Source organism: Agelaius tricolor, unplaced genomic scaffold (assembly GCF_023055355.1).
Source record: "Agelaius tricolor isolate 1412-34295 unplaced genomic scaffold, bAgeTri1.0.p SCAF_8, whole genome shotgun sequence".
NCBI lineage: Eukaryota > Metazoa > Chordata > Aves > Passeriformes > Icteridae > Agelaius > Agelaius tricolor.
Window position 1 is genome coordinate 26,711,952 of NW_027269268.1, and position 21,521 is coordinate 26,733,472.

A 21,521-nucleotide genomic window follows, 5' to 3' on the forward strand; every position below is an offset into this window, starting at 1 on the left:
CAAAGGGAGAGAAGGCTCTTTTTTTAGATAGCTCTGGTACTATTGTCATGCCTAAGGTCCTTAGCCACATAGCAAAGGTAGTGGTTAGAGTAGATGTAACAGGAATCTGTTCTCAAAATAGAAACTGGCTATAGAATGGCAAAATGATTTGATAGTGATGCTGAATTTCTACTCAATCATAAGCAAGGTTTTACACGTATTCTTTATGCTATGCAAGGCTGGATTTTCTTTTCTCATTTTTGCCTTGTCTTGTGGTATGAAATAGCTTCTCATAACATAACCTGAGTGTACTAAATCTGCCACATTTATAATTTGCTGCCACACAGTATGATTTTGAATAAGAAATTGGTAACTTAGCTTCAGTTTACATTATTGTCTTCGCCCAATTTACAGACTTACATATCATACCACAGACTCACAAGTCAGCCTTTACTGGAAGAGTAAAATGACTCAGTTTGGGCCTGGGAGCCAGAGAGCTAAATATAGTACACAGCATTAGAGCCTGGTACAGCTGGGGGAAAAAAAATCCATTTGGGGACTTAGAAAAGGCCAGTTTGGAACAGAGGTGCCTGGGACGGAGAAACACTTGCCCTGACGACTAACTTCATTCTGTTCCTATTTGAGAACTGGCACAGCAGAGCTGCTGGGGACAGAAGAAAGTATAGGTAGGTAAGACAGGGAGAGAAAAAAATGGACATAGAAAAGGTTTGAGCTGGTTATTCCAAAAATTAGTGCAGGATGTATGCTATTGAGTATCCATTTCTGTGGGAAAGTGGTGTTGTGGCACTGTAAATATCTTGTTGAATGTGTACAAACTCAGCAGACTCTGTGCAAATTCTTTATTGAAACAATGATCAATGTACAAGCTACATCACATTTTGTTTTGCCACTTCAGCATGAACTTTTCTCTTTGTGGTTTACGGCCGTGAGCTATAAAATCGTAACAGTTATTTAAATCAAAATACAGCAACTGCTTCTCAAAAGAACACATTCATATTTGTCTTACATTTCTTGTAAAATCAAAAAGGATTTCATAATAAATGAAATATAACTTACGAGACTTTAGTGCAAGCATTTCCTTTGCATCTAAGAAGCTTTCAGTTGTCCCACTAAATATGGCATACTTAAGAGGCCAACTCTTAAAATAGCATGCTGCCAAGATATCCCATGAGAACTTAGAAAATCTGACACTGTTAACACTTTCTAGAATTAGTTAATCTGACCAAACTGAAAGTCAGAAAGCCCTGGTTATATGTTACAGTACTTTTGTCAAAAGGTAACTGCAAATCAAGGAACTGACATAGTATCTACATTAGAATAAAACAGGCACTGATTTAAAAAAAATCAACATCTGCCTGTATATGCCATTTTGCAAGTCTTACAATTATACAGTAATTTTTAAGCACAGGAGTGTACTTCTGTGCCTTACCAAGTACCAACAAACCTGCAGAAAATGCTGGTCTATGGATTCTTTTAAATTTTATATGACAGACAAAAAAACCCCTGAAGCATAGGTTTCATCACAAACATGCTTGAATCAGAGAACAAAAAAAGAATCAGCAGGAAGAAAATGCTGCCCAAAAAGAAAACGTTGAGAAAATAGATAGTGAATACTATGTTTAAGTGGACTGATTAGTATAGTCTTACATTTACTGAAAAAAGAATAGTAAGTGTGAAATTCAAATCCAACTGATTTCTTCTGGTGCAGAAATCTAGTCATCTTTCATGGAGTTTGGCAAAATTGTTTGAAAATGGGGTAAATATAATTGTGCAAATCTCTTTTCCTTATTAAGCCTGGCTTGGTGTTCCTTTGCTTTTAGAATGCAATTTCAGTTGGACTGGATTTTCCAGATTCTGAGTGTTTTAAGAACCATTAGTGTTTGGTGGTACAATAAATAGAAAAATGTAACAAAAAGTCTGCATAGTCCAATGATGGGAACAGATTAATGCCCCTGAAGTGCTTAAGGTGCATGAAAATATATAACAAAGCAAACATTAATTTTTTCTTAGAGTCATTATTAATTTTATGTTTGCTAATTGTGTTTTTGGACCATAAAATAGCCATTTGCTAAGAAATACTGCAAGACACAATTGCATACTTTATAATAGCACAGCTGGAAAGTTTGGAACAGGAAAGACAGGTTTGGGTCTTGCTTCCCATCTGTATTCCACAAAGGAAGTTCCTGAAAGTGTATAAAAAGCTTTAGGCTTAGATGTGTCATATAATGGGTGCATAAGACACTGAGCAGCAGACACAAAAACACCAAAAAACCACATAAACCAGAACCATCGGTTCTGTATAAAATCTTTATTTTCTTCAGCTACACTGCTTTTTAGTTCCTATTCTGATAATAACACAAAGCTAAATGTCCAGATTGGTTGGAGCAGTCCTACCTATGAACTGTCATCTCTGAGTGACTCCAGCTCTAGAAAATTTAGCGCTCCCTCTGACCTTTCAACAGCAGGAGTCCAGCCCTCCGTGTATTGCATGGATCTAATCCAAGTACCGGTTGCTTATATGTGGTGTGCAATGTGTGTTTGTGTGTACTTCAAACGTGCCCTTTGTGGGCAGCCTCTAGGGAAAAACATCATTTGTATCTTCAAGGAAGTTTACACAGTGATACTGAAGAAATCCAGGGGGATTGTTTGCTCTCAAATGTTTCTCAATAAATAAATAATAAAAGAGGCTGCAGGACAGCCTGAGAGGACTAGTCAGGGTCAGAACACTATAGAAATACATAAAGGGGTCTGATCTCTACTGTAAAAACTTCATAATCTAAAAAGATTAAAATTAAAATACTGTAATAAATATTTTTAAAACTTAAAAAAAAGTGTAATTTAAAAGTTATTTTTATGCTTTCAAGGTGAATATCCTTGCTTATCTGTGCAATCTTAGTTGTGCACCAGATAGGTAATTGTAGAATGCATGGGCATTGTTTGTAAATGCTGACAGGCAGAAACATCAAAGTACCTCTTCTCAGGACATTAAGGTGAATTGAAGCAGTTTAGTGCAAGTTCCTGCTTTTGTTTCTGCCCTTGTCCTTTTTCATATCAGAAGCAAATCAAGTAACTTGAAAAAATGATGTGAACACTAAACAGAAATGTCCTTTGGATTCAGACAAGAAGTTTGCATCATACTACTGTCAATCACACTGGTCAGAAGTGAGGTTCTTTATGGTATTCTTTTAAACTAACTTCTGTCTTACATTTGTATTGCTTTGCTGGAACTCAAATATTTCAAGTCACATTCCTAATGGGACTTTGCCCTTGCATGGTTCCTTTTGGGCATGTGCAAATACTTTTTGTGTAGAAACCTGCCACTGTGGTAAGCACAAAAAAATGAGACATTTGAATGCTGCCATTTCTCAAAAATTGGTTGTAAAATCTGAAGTCCATTATTAAACATGTATTTTTTTTTAATAACCACAGAAAGATAAATATGGAGCCATCTCTGCATCACCTATGTAAGTCATCGGATATTCCTGTATTGCACTGCTGGTGAGGCTCTGCACTTGAACATAAGGAAGTTCACACAAGACCTCAGTTCATTATCAAGGGTTCTTTTATGTACCTGCAACACTGACTTTGTCTGATCTTGATTACCTGTGCAGTTAATATAACTGATTGCCTCCAACAGACACCTTATGGAGATGTGGCTGCTTTGTTAAAAGAGAGAGCCATCCATGCACCATCTCCCCACAGACCTAAGAGACTTCTTTTTCTACAGTATACCTGATTCCAGATTTATTTTAAGTATATTTATACTACAATCCTTCTTAAACACTATAAGGTGATAGTTTGTTCATTAGTGTCAAACTAAATGTGTCAGGTAATTAAGTAATATGCTATTAACCCTACACAACTCCTTGTAAGTGATTTCTTTCCAGACTCACTTCAGAGAAGGTACTTTTTATTGTCTATCTGCAAGAGAAATGATTACTTCCCTTCCACTCCTGGCATTTCCTGGCAGAGATGTTGATCCTTTTTAATGCCACAATTGCTATGATCATTAAAGCTTTACTGGGGTAGAGTCACATGTACTCGAGCAGTGAACATCCTACATGTAGGAGGTTCCCAAAATCTCAACACAATTATATCACATTTAACAGTTTGCATGATGGTCTTTGTAGTTTTATAGGACACTTGATTATATTTTTTTTTTCAGTTTGAATGAAACTCTCAAACTGGTGCTTATATATGAATTTAGGATTGATCTTCAGAATACCAAAATTAAGAAGCCAAATAAAAGGGTACTTTGCCATTTCAGCCTTGTTATCAACTGATTACTGGCATTTGCAGGACTGTTATGGAACCTGCATATCTTCTGGTAAGGTAGTACATAGTTACTGCTTTCACATTACTTCAAAACAAGACATCTTGCATATTTGCAGTTGTTTGCCATATAGACTTCTGGCAACATACAAAATGCTCAAATGTATGCAAAAAAACCCTGCAGAGCTGTTGAACTGCAACTTTCTGATGGCTTTCCCATATGTAATATACACCTCAAAGTTGTTTCTTCATGCAAAACAAATGATTGTTGGCATCTCCATTCCATGAAAAAGGGAAAACTATTTCCCATGTGGCTAAGCAGTGTGGTGTCAAATGAAATGGAAACATTTTAACTTTCTTTAATAGCCCTCTAAATCACAATGCAGCTGAGCAAACAGGCTTTGTAAATGGGATCTATTAGGATTTTATTTGGCTACTGGAGTGCTGCCTCTTGGGCAATATTTCAAATTCACAAGTTAATATTTGCAAAAATGGAATAGATGGAAATAACAAGAGTGAAGGAGGGAAATGGAAACCAGTTTTATGTTTAGTAAGTTCAAGTGTCCTACACCAAAGACTACCAGTGACTTCCAGGAGCCACTACAGGTGACTCCAACCTAGAAAATGCTGAGGTAAATGTTTATTGGAAATACTCCTAATCAAAAAAGAGCAATTAATATTAATGTAATAGCAATTACTCTGCCATACCTCATGGTAAACTAAACTCAAACTGAGAAGAAAGTGCCAAATAATCCACTTACATGCTTTTGCTATGATAGTCTCCAGGTAAGGCTTAGCGGCAAGTACAATATGTATTTTTAAAAGAGCTCCACCTGATTTTCCTGCTATGCATAGATTCAGGAGTAACTATCATACATGGCTTTCATATATAACACATGTACTTTTGTCATTTGCCAATGCTGTGTCATCAGAACTGAGTTCAGCAGAAGGCTCAGGAGGGGGCTCTGCAGGAAGTGCTGGTGTTTGAGGAGTGTCTTCTTCCTTGGTGTCCAACTGCATGCTTTCCTGTGACTGACCATCCATGCAGTCCTTTTTGGACAATGGGTGAACTGACACTTTTATTGCAATCTGTTGAGGTGGCTCATGCAGTGACGATGCGTCCGAGTCACCTGTGGGAGATTCACTGCGCGTCAAAGCATTTGGGATCATGTAAAGCTCATCTGTTTCGGTGGTCTCCTGGCCTTCTGCTGCCTGCCGTACAAAATTCTGTCCTTGCTCCTCCAGACCGACAACCTCCATAATTTCTTCCATTATAGTCCTGCAGTTCATGATGAGAGGTGGCAAAGGTACGCTCCGAGCAAGCTCTTCAATATAGCGGGCAAACTCCATGGTCTTGAACTGGGTTACTTTGGCAAGCTCAAGCGTTTTGGCTGATGTGATAATTGGGATACGCTTTGCAATCTCAAAGGCCTTCTGAAGTTTCTCTGCCCCTTCTGTTCTGAAGAATTCATTGATTGCTTTCTCGGTTTTCTTCAGATGACTGCTCATCATACATAACCGAGTAATGTTCAGTATCATAACAATGGTAAAAGCGACAAGGCAGACGATCATGTAATAGATCCCCATATCTCCAGAGGTAAAAACAACCCTCAGCGTCACAGTATTGTTAACGCTGCCATACGTGTTGGATGCGACACACGTGTATTTACCTCTGTCTTCAAATGACACGCGGGTAATGTTTAGTAGCCCATTGTCATGAAACCACCATTTTCCTGTTGGAGAGGAAACAGAGTAACTTAGAAGTATTTTGTCACATGATCAGCATAGTCTTAAATATCAGTTTTATCAAACTGGCTTCAGGTTTTGGAAGAAGGAAATAATGTTCACAGGAAGGCAAATAATTTACCTTCATAAAGGCCTGCAATCTTAGCTGTGTTACTACTACTGTCAAATCCCTGACATCAACTTTGGATAGTCAGAGCATGCCCTAAAAGGGTCTCAGAAAATGCTAATATGCATCTATCTCAATCTTGTGGTCAGTTAGGCCACAAAGATAGGACTACTCCAGAGAGCCTCCCAAACACAGGTCAGACTTCCTCAAAGAAGTGAATTGAAGGAGTTGGATCCTTCAACAAGGATCAATGGGATTGTGAGGCAGAAAAACCTACTTAAACCCTCCTTGTTTTGTTCCCTGACAATGCATTTGCTTACAATTGGGTTATTTTTGGTGTTTTGTTACAGTATCTCATATAATTCTGTTAATGTAAATTTAAAACCCCTAACATGTTAGACATCATACACTACACTGCCTACCCTCTGAGGTGTTGAGAAACTGATTTTGAAGTATAATTTTAAAGAGGCAGAAGTAGGATAGGAGGAGTAAAATAGATGGAAAGGAGAAGAGCCATGACAGGGAATGCCTTGTTTGTTGGTGAGAACCTCTACACACCACAACAGAACTTCTTTTACCTTTAAAAGTAATTTCTATCAATGTAATATAATTGATAACTTGGTCTGCTGCATGGAAATATACATTTCATATACATGCACACTTGATATTCTTTGAACCTGGCACAGCAGAATAGTTTAGGTATGAAACTGCATTTGAAACAACCTGTTTCAAATAACTCATCGCTCCTGTCACTGCTAAAGTGATTCAAGATTAACCCAGTTACTGTATTTGCCACTTAATTAATTGGTAATGAATTAAGATTTTTAATTCCTCAAAGATTTCTAGTTAAACATGGCTTACCCAAATTGTTTCACATTATCTCCAGTTTAAGCCTACATATAAAGTATTCCCAAAAGATCCCTGCCTCTATTCATGTGTACAAGACAGCTCTTAATTACGTCTTTTTATCCACTTACTTAGAAGTTTTAACTTAAATGAAACAATATTTTTTTTTACCCTAGCATATTTCTTGAAAACAGCTGAATCATTTTGCCTGAAATTAAAAAATGCAGAATAAATAAAAGCTTGGTCTAAATCAGACCTTCACATAAAAAAAAATACCCCAATCTGCTAAATTTAGGCAAATTCAGAGGAAAACTCCTTTACAGAGGAAATATTAGAATCTGTAACAGATGACACTTCTTCCTCCACCTCCAGTATAACAAAAAATGCAGAGTATTCGCTGCTCAGTATTTCTTTGAATTTGAATGCTGGTCCTTTTTGCAAAGTAGGTTTCAATTAATTGTGAAATAATAAGATGCCTTGTGATGTATCCTGGCTCCAGCTGTTATAAATGACATAATGGCATTGAACTCAGTGACTGGGTCTATGCCAGTGGATCCTGACAGACATATTGACCCACATAAGAAAACAATGATTCAAAAAGGTATCATTGCTGGGTTTTGATAACAATTCAATGCCATACTTAACACCACAAAGAAAGCTCTCAAGCTAGGAAACATTTCTTACAGAAGGACAGTCTCTTAAAGGAGGTATTGCACTGTTGAAATTCTAAGTTAAAGTGAAGTTGTCTTAATACTACATCTGTACTTTTTACTGATTTGGTCAAAGTTTTTGCTCATCTACCTAAATGTTTGGTTTAGCTACCTCTCTCAGCTGACTACTCAAAGACCTAAATTTAGATACCTTACTAAATGGGAAATTTTCTATTAGTAAACCTTAGCAAAACACTCCAGCACACTAATTACTGTATGTTGCCACAACCACACAAGTCATGTTTGAAAGTCTGCTTAGTAGCTCAAGTAATTCCTTTCTCTAGCTTAACTCAGAAAATGATAACATGCTGTACTGTAAAACATAACCAGTTATGCAGTAAGCTCTTACAGATACACACTGCTCTTTCACATCAAGCTAGGTCGATTGTTACTCCTGTCACAGCAGAGTTCACTGTCAGGTCAGCCATTAGTTAGGCACACTATCTTAACAGCTAAGAGTTTATTTCATCATGCTGTGAACAAAGCAGTCACTATGGAAGGAGTACATGAGAAAAACACCTTTTATATACCCACACTCCCCTCAAACACTAGAAGCATAACTGGAAGTATAACTAGGATTATCACCCAAACCTTCCATTTAAGGAAAATAAGCTCGTGTGTAATAATGGTCTCTGGCAAACACCACTGAAGAGTCTTTACTAAAGCCAGGAAGGCTCAAATTTGGCCTCTCCTTCTGACTGCTGCCCTATATAAGTTTTGCAGTTGGTTGTTCAGGGCATCTCCTGTTTCTCACACTACCATGGCACTGCACATAAAAGACAGCAGGCATACCAGGGAGTTAGCTGTGTTGAGTTCATGCCAACAAACTATTCTAATATGTCATGAGGATCCTCCTTTGAGTTGAGAAACAGCTTTTTAATCTTTTTTTGGTGCCAGAGAAGAACAAAGGAGGACAGAATGAGAAACAGAACAAACATGAAGTCTTCCAATGAAAAGAGGCCTGTCTACAACTTCTGTTAATTGCTTCAGCTTCTTGCTATGTGTTGCTATAAATAACACATAAAAAGTTACTGTTTTCTTCCAAGGTGTGCATAAAAAATTTATAACTGCCACCAAGCTTTCATTTATTTTCACACAGGAAAATACTGCAGCCAGGCCATTAAATCCAGGTTATTTGTCAACTTGCTGAAATCAGAAGTGTCTCTGGACAGGCTACATCAGTGCTATTCCTAAGATCCTACCTTTATTCTCCTCCTCTTGGAGCAGGCGGCCATTGGAATTGTACCATCTGTAGCGTGGGCTGGGACTCCCTTGGACATTGCAGTCGATCAAGGCACTGCTGCCCTCCTTGACGATGATGTGGTCGATGCGGGAGGTGACCAGTGGGGCAGCCCCAGTGTGTGTGTCAGTGCGGTTCAAAGTGCTGTTACTCACATCCTCAGCAGTGCTCAAAGCTGCTAATAAGATGACAAGGCGTGTGGTGGGCAGAAAGTACAAAAAGTGGTGGCTGTTCAGTATGTCCATTTTCCTTCAGCGGTGTACACGACTGGCTGGGAACTGATTCTGTTGAGTCCTTGAGGTGAGCAGGGCACAGGAGAGTTCTACTTTGTTCTGTGCAATTTTATGCTTAAAATATCCTATAAAATAAATAAGTACAGTGAGATGGCATATATAAACAGTCCATTAGATATGCTCTTTTAAAATAGTGACACATCCATTAATGCATTTCACAATCATCAGCACAGTGTCTTGTCTAAATGCTATTGTTATCACAGTCCTTATCCTTACTGGAAAAAGATGCATACATTTTCCTGACAATGGTGTTGTTCAGAGTGACAGGCATAGGAGAAAGCTTTTATCACCTAGACACTTAGCAGCAGTTTAGCTACAGTAGCAGCTACAGTTTTATGCCGGAAGTTCAACAGATTTTTTTCCTTTTTTTTTTTTTTAACCATTTGCAAAATCAACAGGAAAAAATTGAGGTGCAGCACATTAAAAGCTGTCACTACCAGTTTGGTGCTGCAACTCTATCACATGCATGGTCTTAGATGAACTGTGAAACGTGATGTAAGAAAGAGGAATAAGAACAATTCCAGGAAGGGTTTTTGGATCTAATGCTGGAATCTTTGATATACACATTTTTTTCCCAAACACAGCAGTACATAGAGCAAAACATCTCAGACCATTCACTTTTCTTAAGCTACTGCTGTCTGAGCTAAAACATAGCATGGAAGATTATTCTTAAAAGAGGGTATTTAATGCTTGATAAAGTAATTTCAGTGTTGTTATTTTTAGAGCAGATTCGTAAAGAAGAGTACATGCTAGTAACATAATTATGGTTAATGTTCCTTTGAGATTCAAATGAAGTTAGGACTTTTCCATTCCTTATGTGGCATTAAGCATTTTGTCTGTGTACTTTTTGCACATTCTCCCTCAGTATTTTCCTTCAACTAATCACCCACAATGAGGCCTTTCTGAAGCAGTGATTTCAGTTTCTGGACAGAGGCGCGGGGGGGGGGGGTTACAAAAGTGCTCTCTATTGGCCTCATTATACTCCCAGTGAACACAATTGGCATTCAGTACTGAGTGAAGGCACAGTGTTGGCCTCAAAATGAGCACCTTGGAAAATTTCACTTAAGAGTCTAAAGGCCACAAATCATGCTAAAATCACAGAGCATCCAACTATTGGATTGGTTTTACAGTTTAAAACTACTGGTTTTACTCATGTGTCTCTAAGGTAAATAACTGAAACTTAAGTGAAATTTATTAGATAGAGGAATCTATCTGGAATCTGAATATAGGAAACTATCTAATGAACTTTCCCCAAATGAACAATTCCATTTCAAAAAAGTTTCTATTTTCTTAAATATACATTTGACTCATGGTAACTCATTTGCCTTAGCACACAGAGTAACTGCTGACAAGATCAGTTCCCTAGATCAGTTCTATATATAAACAAAACACTAAAATAAAAAGAAACAAATGAAAAATCCCCATCCTTATTTTCTTTTGTATTCAAAAAGGAAAGAAAGCAACATTACCATCTTGCACTGGTAATACCTGATTTAGGTAGTTTTGTTATGCATCCTCTCTTCTCTGTAAAGCAGTGAACTTGCTTTCATACAAATAGATAGAGTGTTATTGAAAAAGCAAATGAATTCTTCCATTTTACAGGATGAATCATTACTAGAAATGAAAACCTATGTTTTTTTTCAATAAACTGCTGGCATGATGTAGAGGTCTGTCCCAGCTTCAAGCCTGTCCTTTTTTCTCTGCTTTTATAATTACTGAATGTGGAAGTATTTCTCTTGAAGAGACAGAATAATTTTTAACTTTAAATTAATATGCAAATATCATTTGTCATATAAAGCTATATAAACAATGACTTCAGAAATCTACTTCCAATTATGCAAAGCATGTAGGGTCTGTGATTTTGAAGGTACACTCTGTCTGAGTCAGCAGTTTGGGAAAAAAACCTTCAATTCTGCCTATTCACTTCAGTAACTATTTACATCTCATTTCTACTACTCCATTAACCTTGGAGACTGACATTCTTCATGATTACACATATTCAGTCTATAAAATGTTTCTGTACAGTGTCACCGATCTGCATTGCGCCATACAGAAAAGCAAAAATTGCACTTCCTGGCAAAGGAGCAGGAACAGAGACTGGCTGGATTAGGACAATGGGAAGGGCAAAAGATAATATAAAGTGATTAAGCTATCCAATTGCTGTCTGAGCCTTGTTATTACTGTATTTGACTCTATCATATATTTTTACAGCAGAAAAATTAGTAGCAATCAAAAAAAGGTGTTTATTGTGGAGAGCAATTTGCATTCCGGAAGGAAATGAATTAGCATCTCTACAATGGCTGAACAGAAAACCTGTAAGGAAGGGACCAGTAGTGTATTAGGAAGCTGATCAAGGTAGCTGATGGCCACTGATTCCACACAGCACAGGGATGTGGGTGGAGGTTTGGAAGGTGTGAGGGCAGTAATGCGTTGCCTGTTCTGTACATTTACTTGTTTTGAATGCAGAGCATACAGAAACAGAAATGGTACCTTTGTGTAGTGATGGCAAGTGTGACTGGTCCACAGTATGGCCAAAGGGTTGATCCCTTTTCTGAAGGTAAGAGTGACTCCCTCATTCTGGCCCAGAATTGAACCATAAATAGCTGCAGTAAATCTTAGGAAACAGAGATGAATAATTTATGTCTACTTTGTATAAGATCCTTACCTACTCCTTCTTACTCCTGACAATCTACTCTCTCATGTATGTTCCTGGAATGCAGAATATTAAAAAAATACTAAATATCTTTGTAGATACATTTCTATTTGGAATAACTACAGTTTGGTGACTAACATGAGAAATAATCAGGCAGGAGGTTTAAAGCAGAATGTTTGGAAATGAAGGCTGCTGCTTTCATATACCATCCAGGGAAGTGCCTGAGTATGTTTGAGGAGACATGGAGAGATGTCTCTGAAGAATGGTGTTTTAAGACCCAAATTTAGACAAATGTTCCCAGGGCAACTAGGAAGCAGTAGGCAATCTTTCCTTTGGTGTGCATCCTCTCCAATGTTATCAGGAAACAAAAAGAGATGGAAGAAAGCAAAGAAGGTTTTCTTAGCCCCAACTGATGCAAAAAAGTTACAGGGTGGCCATGCTGGGACCTGAATGTCCAGGACCCTCTGCAAACCTGCTGGGCATGACCAAAAATGCTAGAGTCAGATTAGGAAAGAAGGAAGAAGCAGAGAGAGAACTGGAAGGGCAGAAAATCTGCTCACACCAGATGCTGAGGCAAAGGAAGATTTGCTGAGAGTTCCTGTCCTCCTGCTTTGCCATAGGCACAAGAGCAGCCAGAGTATATCAGGGAACACAGATCTGGGAGCCAGCTGCTTTGCTAAACGTAAGTGATATAATGAATTATGGTTTAATCACACAACTAAATGGGGAGAAGACTAAGACCCAAATAGGAGACTGCTAGTGATATCTGGCAAAGCAGCAAGAGAATCCAGAGTATTGGAGAAGTGGGTACAGTGTCACCCAGGATCTTGGCCACGAGAGGCAGCAATTAGCTGTGACCCATGATAAACCTGATGAAGGCAGCCAAAACTGTAACCTTTTGATCTGACCTAAGTCAGAGAAAGCTGGATTGACTAAACTAAAACAAAGATTTCTGTAATAACTCCTTTAGACTGAGTAACACAGTACTCTAAAGAAAGAGGACATCTGCAATCCTGAGACTTGCTTTGTAGGAACAGATTGAGTCTCAGAGCATTTTTGCCATGAAAAGGTCACTATAAACAAAGAGCTAATTTCAGGGAAAAAATGTAATCACCAAAGCATATGAGCTACCACTTACAAAAAATAAAACTATATAATATAATATAATATAATATAATATAATATAATATAATATAATATAATATAATATATATAATTAATGTGGTTATGCATACTTTTTTTTTTTTTTAACTTTTAAATTTGTGGTGCATGAAATGGAAAAAGAACACCCCTGATTATTGTGAGCTATTCAGGCTTTCCTCCAAAGATGGAATGAAAGGAATCCCCACACTCTCCTGCAGCACCTAGAACATGTATATAGGAAACTCTCCTGCTGTATCTGGAGCAACATTTACCACTCAGCAATGCTTGTCAGTGATCAATGTATTAAATAGTTCTGTTTTTCAATTCCCCAACCCAAATGGTGTAAATTGAGAATACTAAAGTAACAGATTTACTGCTTGTGAGAGGAAAGACTTGAGCCAAATGAGAACACATGACAAGCTTTCCTTTTAAGTTACATGACAGCCCGCTCTAGCATGCTCTCTATGCATGTCTACCCAGAGAAGTCCCCTGGAACGCGCTCCAGAAACACCAGAGCTGCAGCATGAGAGTTTTACTCCTAATTAATGTGAAAATGTGGACAAAAGCTGCAGTTACAACTTCTCTGTCCAAGATCAGGCATCAGTCTAAATGGAAGACGCATCTAGGACTGACAGACACATCTAAGAACATTAATCAGTGACATGTTCTGACTGACCAGTTATTTTTTCATGTCATAGATGTGTTTGCTTCCCATACTACTGCCACCAAAGAAAATGACTATGGGGTCATGGCTCTAAGTGCTGCATTTGTGCAGAACAACATGATGACAGAGCACAAAAGAAAAGGAGGGCAGTGATGCATACCTTTTCCTGGCTTGCTCACATCTGTAAGACTGGCCTGTTCTTATTCTTGGAATAATGTGTAATCCTATTAACTGTGAGGTCATTCAATTCACAAGTGAAGCACAAGAGGCCAGCTTACTGCATAATGCATAAATTGTGCTCCTATAGCTTTAACATCCCAATGCTATCTTCCTTGGCTTGTAAGTGACCAAGAAAATTAAATTATTTTCATTCTAGCTCTCCATTATCTAAAAGAAGTATAAAGGCTGATGCTGCAAAACAAAATTAAGGCTAGTTTTTTTATTATTTAAAAACTACTTGCTACTTTTCCTAGTTTCCATAGGCAATGTCTTTTAAAGAGTGGGCAAAAGTAAAAGTTACCAAGTGTTAGTGAAACAGGAATGCAAATGAAGGAACTTATGCCACACAGGTGAGAAGCTCACTGCCAGTGTATAGGCTTATGAGTGAGAACCACCTACTGAAAAGGTCTAATTATTAGGATCCAGACATGCAGAGGAAAAGAAATGTCACTCATTTACAACTAGCAGAAAATTTCTGACTCATTTGTCAGTTGATAAAATATTAATGCTTGGCTCCAGAAGAGCTGCTTTTCATTCTCCTGGAGTGGGGGATTTCAGTCCTTTGTAGTTTCATAGCTTTCTGTTTCCCTGGATATGTTGAATAGGTGACCTGCTGGTGGTGTTTGTAAGATGAAGAGCTCCTTCTGCACATCTAGATTCCCAGCTGGGCAGCAGCCCCCAGCTAGATGCTTATTTAGTCTCTTCAGCTGCCTTCAGCTGCTGGGAACTTTAGGAAACCTCTCAACAGGGCTGAGCCCTGGCCATGTCTGCTCAGTAAACTCATGTCACACTTGCTGCCTTCAGCCACCTCATGGGAGGGTACAGAGAACACAGACATGGGCTCCTCTGAGAGATGTGCTGTGAAAGGACACGAGACACAGGACACATGCTGCAACAACAGAAATTATGAATATGAAAAAAAAATATTTATGCAGGAGGTCAGTCAAGCCCTGCAATAGGTTGCCCAGATGGGTCATGGAATCCCCATCCTTTGAGAAGTTCAAAACTTGACTGAGCTGGTATACACTGGCCCTACTTTGAAAAGGCTGTTGAATCAGATGGCCTCCAGAGGCAGCCCCCCAACCTAAAGAAACTCTAATACTCCAGAAACACAAATACAAGAATTGCCTTGGGGAAGACAGTGGGAAAAAATATGTCTGATCTTAAAAATTGCTGTATGCTATGCTGGGAAATTGTCTTCATGAGCTCCTGCATAATTTTTTGAGTAGCAGCACTTTAGAATGATAAGACAGGCTGAGAGTGTTGACTACAACCTGAAAAAAAAAGGTATTTGGCCTTCTGCATTCTATTTACCTAATAAGAACAGTACATGTCCTCTTTCCCATACAGAGAAGACTTATTTCCATCCAAGGGAACTCTAAGCATCTTCGTTACCCTCCGCTGGACTTGCTTCACCCTGTCCACATCTTTCTTGTGCTGAGGACCCCAGACCTAGATGCAGTAGTCCAGGTGGGGTCTCACAAGGATAGAGGAGAGAGGGAGAATCATCTCCCTCAAGGTGGTTGTCTCGATTTCTTGACACAGGATAAAATAAGGGCTGGGAATCTATGAAGATTCAAGAGAGACTGTATATAATTTACAAATACAGATTCATAAATTATGACAGCCTATGATCAATGTGGGGACTTGACTTCTGTATACGTATTATCCTCTGAGTGTATGACCCTGGGCAGTGAATAGGAAGGGCTCTCAGTATGGCAACCTGGAGACCTTTTCTAGCACACCTGTCTTAAAAAAATTATATCAAAGAAGCCTATAAATTAATTGTATATTTTGAAGGCACTGGTAGGTTCTTACAGACAAACATTTGTCAATCTGTTTTGTAACAAAAAAAAAAAAAAGGAAAAATCGAGGGCTGTAGCTTATTCTGCTATTAATGGCAGAACCTGATCAAAACTTAGTCATTATCAGTTTTTGTCTTCTAAAATTATTTTGGTCTGAACACACACAACACTGTAGGGGGTAACAAAGGAAAGAAGCATCATAAGGATACAATTGTCTTACTTTCAGGGTTCCATAGTGTAACAAGACACTGCAGCAAGACAGCAGCAAGCAATAAAGTGTAACTGAAAATTAATGTTATATCCAGGCTTTTCATTTAGGGAAAGAAGCATATGCCTTTCTATTTAGCAGCTATACAATGGAAGAGTTTTCATGTTGCCTTTATCTGTGTGTAAATGTTTTAGAATTTTTTTACTGTCAATTTCTCCTCTATTTATCTACTTCATGTCTCTATTCTCTTTATCCTACTTCATGTCTCAATATTGCAAAACTAGCAAGCACATGGCATCCTAGAGCTTCACTTTAAATATTGGAATGAACTTATTGATTTAACCATGTCTTTGAATGGTCTGATGTGCACTCCCCTGATGTCAATGAACACTCAAGAGATGCTAATCCATTAACCTAAAGAAGAATGAAGGTTGTCGGTGGGTAATTATTGGAGAGGTTATTTAAAAGTACCTTAAGAACGCCAAACCTCTGGAAAATCCCCTTTTGATGCTACAGCTCCTGTAATTCTAGCATCTCTGCTGTATCAAATCAGCTTTTCACAAAATACACTGAAGCAACAAAAGCACTCAGGCAACTTGGATGGTTAACTTCTCATTAAAAAGCTGTAATTCAGATGTGCACTCTTATATGCACTGAGATATCTGAGTTTTCTTTCTATGTGGTATTTTAACGACTGCAGCAAAAGCAATGCTTTTAGTGGAGAAGCTTGCTGTTTTTCATCAAGGTAGGTACTGTCATGAAAATGTCCTATTGAGTTGTAGGTTACCCAGATCATAAAGCAAATTCAACACCATCCATAGTGGAGATTTTTCAAGGCTCAGCTTATGTGTTATTAGACCATAAATGCTTTGAAGAATTTTATTCTTCGAAATAAAAACTTTGTTTACATAGATTATCTAGATTTCCTCTGTGTTTGTATTTTTATGGAGGCTGTACAATTACATTTCAATATAGTTTTGTATAGAAAGCTCTTATTCCAGAAACACTGTATGGCTTTAAGAGTCCCTTGCTTAACTCCTGGCAAATTTTCAGCATTGCTGCTGGTTTGCTGTTGCAGTAAATGCAGATGCATCAATGCTTAAGAGTTCCCTCTGTTGAGAAAGGAGGAACAATGAAGCAGCACAGAGAATCTCTCCCACACTTCCATGTACATCTGAGCTCTGCCTGGCCTCACCAAGTTCTACATATCTTTCATTTTCTTTACACACCTTGTATCTTCTATTTATTCCTGCACTCTGTAAGCATTATTCTGCCAACAGTTTAAATAACCAAAGTCAGCAAATGCAACAGATCTCATATGCTCTTGGCAAGGCTTATGAGACTCTGCTAAGAACATAGCAATGCAGAATGTGGCCCAGCTCACTTCCTTCCACTTTCTCTTCTGAGCTCTGCTTGTCAAAGCTAACCATCCCTTAAGTACATCTAGTGGTTTTCTTTGTCCAAAGGAAGAAGGAAGACTCCAGATGTAGGACATTTAAATATAACACAAAACTCAAAACTAAGTTTTGCTTAAACAAAGATATGAAGGACCTTTCAGGCTAAAAATTCTGTTTAAACTAAATTTTTGACCAACTGAATGTTTTCAATGCACTGATATAGCTTATATTATGCTATCTTAACAAAAGACTCCCACATTATTTGGAACATAAAAGAGAAAAGAATAGGACAAAACAGATTTGAGTATGACTATTCTTCCCTATCCCTATAGAACTGTAAGATGGATATAATTTTTGATGGCTGGCTTTCATGTTTATTGGTTGCTGGGATACAGGGCAAAGAGGTTACACATAGATGCCATGATTAGGAAAGGATTAACCTTGTCAGAGGGGGAATTTAAAGGAATCTAAGTGGTCATGACTGATTGCAATTGAAAATTATTATTTCAGGTTAAAGGTGTCTGCGCCTCTTTCCTCCACAAGTAACAAAGGGGACAGAAGATGGATTCAAACAAGTTTGCCCTGCACCACACAGCAGCTTAAGTCTGCTTGTACCCAAACGTGATCAATTCAGCCCTCTCCAAGCATGACTGTATATTGTCATGTGTATGCAATAATTTAGCTGAAGGCCCTCAAGAGTTGACTAAAGAACTTCTATAATTTCAGACGTGTGTGCTGGTTATGTCTATGCCACATTGAAAAGTGTAACAGTAAAGGCACATCACTTTCTCAGCATCCAGTACTGTGTGTGTACCACACAGTCACACACCTAGGACAGGAAACCACACACACACACATGCAGCTGCAGTGCCCTGGCCCCTGCTTGACTTAAAAATATCAGCAAGAATCTTTTCTTGGCATAAAACTCTCAGTATGGCAGACACATGTCAATTAAATATTAGGTCTGGGCTAGGTATTCTTAATGCAATAAGAAATTCCTCCACATATAGTGGCTCTTTTCCAAAATAAAGTTAGTTATACACATCTGTATAGAGGTTGTTATTTCTGATAAATGCTCTAAAAAATGCTGCTATGGATGATTTTAATCACAGTAACTGGTGAAAAGTGATAACCTCTCCATTGTCTTGGAAATGATGTTTCTACGGTGGATCTGTATATGGGCAGAAAATGACACGGTCAAATGCCAATTGTCAAAACTAAATAACAAAATTAAGGACACAGAGAGATATTTGCAAAAGCTCACAAGTTTGCATGAATGGATGGCAGCTCAGAATTGAAGGAATGAAAAATTTAAGGAAGTATCTAAGACCTTGGTCTTACACCAGTCTTCTGGTGACATATTATTACAATCCAGGACATCTCAAAGGAGGATCACAGGCATTTGTGCCTGCAAAGACTTCTAGTAAAGGTGCAATTTGCTGGGAGAGAAAGAAGACCTTGCTAGCAGAGCTTGGTACAGGTTGTTTTAGCTGCTGGCAAGATCACTCTCCCTGTTGGAAATTGCATTCACATCTCACTGGTGCCTTACACTGGGCAAGAAGCATAAACCATAAAAGAAATGCTAGCTCCACATTCCAAACTCTGTAGACAAGAACTGGAATGGAGATTGGTTTTTTTCCCCATTTAAATCATTCCCCAGAAGCCCCTGTCATTGTGTCACAAATGTGACTCTCTGTTGGCTGGGTTTGGGTTTTGTTCCCCTGGTTAAAGCAATGAATGCACTTTAGCCAGCTTCTGTGCCAACTTCATCCTCCTCCTCCTCCAAATTCATGCAGGACCTGTCCAACTGCAGAGAGGCAAAGGGGACAGGACAGGGCAGGAGGGCAACTGGAGCTGTACAATATAGGTCACTTCAGAATTCACTACTACACTCTCACCATGTGTTAAATGTTTTAAGAGTAACTGATTTTATCTCTAAATTTTATGAACCTTCAGGACAGGAAATATGCAGTGGACACAAAACATATTTTTTTTTGTTTGTTGTGCTGTTTGTCCAGGCCTCTGAAAACTCCAAATTCTTCAGAAAAAAATGAGTGTACAATGTGCACTCCAGCCGTGTAAGCTGCACTCAGCATCAACTGATGTTGATATGCTGCAATCTGAACGAGACAGATTTCTAATAAAAAAGGATTTCTAGTACAGCAGCTACAAGGTTGCTGTGTATCAATGGTGCTGTCACTAAGCCAGACAAAGGATTCCTGCCATGCAAAACATCATCTCCACTGAAAAAAAATCTGCTATAATCTGTCCTACTGCAGTGAAAAGAGGAACTCTTTTACAATATAATGTCTCTAAAGAATGAAAATGCTACATTTCTCCTCTCCTTAAATCCTTTGTGTTCCTCCTTTTGAAATAATTTTACAGTCCTTCAGACAAACATGTACCAAATGAGGTTGCATTTAGGATTTTGCCACAATTGGTATTTTTATTTCCCCAAGCGGGTTTATCAGGGTAGCTCCATTTGAGATGCTTCAATTTAACAAATGAAAGAGGGCTGTTAAGAAGTGTAGTCTCTTACAAGACTCTCCAGACAAATGCACTAGAAAAGTGCCTGCTCAGTAGCGCTCTGTGTTCTCTTAAGCTCCCTTGTCCAATACTGCTGGAATTTGCCCTGTTAAGAAACAGGATTCAAAAGATTATTTCAAGACCACTCTGTACAACAACTCTGAAGTGTTAGATTCTAGTTCTCTTAGTTCACATATGAAATTGAGTATCTTTTGAGGCTAGCCTGTGAAGTAAAAGGGTAATTAAAGCAAAATATCAGGAGGCATCCTTTATTTTAAATTTAAGGCGGCACAACTTCACCTCTTTTTGAAGTCAGGTTCATCGAAGAGGTCTCTGCACTGAGGTGTCACCTCCCATTCCCCTTCTCAGGGCGGGACAGCAGCGAGCATCCTGCGTGCAGGAGCTGGAAGGCTCCAGTAAAGCCTTGGGCTTATTAGCTTTTTTTTTTTTTTTTTTTTTTTTTTTTTTTTTTTTTTTTTTTTGCCTAACGAAACCCACTTTCCTTCAAGACTCGGTGCTGATTTGAAATAATCTCCTGAACTTTCATGCTGAACACAGCATTACTGCGCTCCCGTTGCGCGGGGAGATTCCGCGCTCCACGCCGGGCTGGCCGCGAGCGAGCGACAGCCGCCCCGGGAGAGGCGCCGTGCCCGCTGCAGCGCTCCCCCTGCACGGCCACCGGACCCTGCTCCGGCCCTCCAGGCTCCCGCGGGGCCGCCGGCGGGACAGCGCGCCCGGGGCTCACCGCGGAGTTCCGCAGCCACCGCGGCACCGGGGCCGGCTCGCAGGTCAGCGGCAGCCGCGGCAGGTGCCGGCGGCGGGGCGATGGAGGCGGCGGCGGGCAGCGCCTCCCCGGGACCGCCGCCCGCCCGCCCGCCCGCCGGGGAACCGCGGTCCGCGCCCCCCGCGCCGCTCACCTGCCCGCCCGTGGCTCCCGCTCGCTCGCTCGCTCGCTGCCGGTGTCGCTGCGCTGCCGCCGCTGCTGCCGCCGCCCCGCGGCAGCGCCCGCCGCCGCCGCGCCCCTCAGCGCGCCCCGCACAGCACCATGCCGGGGCCGGGCCCGCGGCCACGGCCGGGGCCGGGGCGGGCGGAGCGCGGCGCTGCCGCAGTGCCGCGCCGTGCCCGTGCCGTGCCGTGCCCGTTCCGTGCCGCGCCGTGCCCGTGCCCGTGCCGTGCGCTCCCGCCGCTGCCGGCTCCGGCGGGGAAAGTAGGTCAGGGCGGCACTGAGCATGCTCGGAACCGGGCCGGGGGGCGGCCCCGGGGCCCGCGAGGGGCGCGGGGGGCGGCAGAACCCCCGGCCGTGGGGTTGACACGGGGCCAGGGACGTGCGGCGGCCGCGGGCGAGGCGGGGAGGCCTGAAGCGAGCGGCAGCGGGGGGGCCGCTGTGGGGAAGGCGGGGGGTGCGAGCCCCCTCTGCCCGAGCGGAGCCGGCAGTCCGGAGCAACCCCCGCCGGTCATCGCATCCCTTCTCAGAGACGCTTGCGGGAGCAAGTGCTGCAGGAAAGGGATAACACCCCAGTGTTATCATAGATAATCTTGAGAACCAAAATGCTGCGCTTCAGAGAAATGGCACACGTGCTTTCCCCCAAGGGCTTTATTCCTAACGGGATTGCAGCACCCAGCTCCAGTTTAAACTCAATCTGAGGCGGTCCCAGCCTCTGGGAAGCTGACACTGACTATAGATGTCTAAGTG

The 21,521-nt window shown here is 40.4% G+C and overlaps 1 protein-coding gene across 1 annotated transcript; it reads right to left on the reverse strand.

Moving 5' to 3' along the window:
* Window positions 1-824: 824 nt before the first annotated feature.
* MFAP3L (microfibril associated protein 3 like) lies at window positions 825-20,933 on the reverse strand. The gene is made up of 3 exons (XM_071432069.1): window positions 20,746-20,933; window positions 8,883-9,278; window positions 825-6,005 (listed from the first exon to the last, which is right to left on the reverse strand). The coding sequence occupies exons 2-3, from the start codon at window positions 9,163-9,165 to the stop codon at window positions 5,143-5,145; spliced, it is 1,146 nt and encodes a 381-aa protein (XP_071288170.1). The 5' UTR covers window positions 9,166-9,278; window positions 20,746-20,933; the 3' UTR covers window positions 825-5,142.
* Window positions 20,934-21,521: the final 588 nt, after the last annotated feature.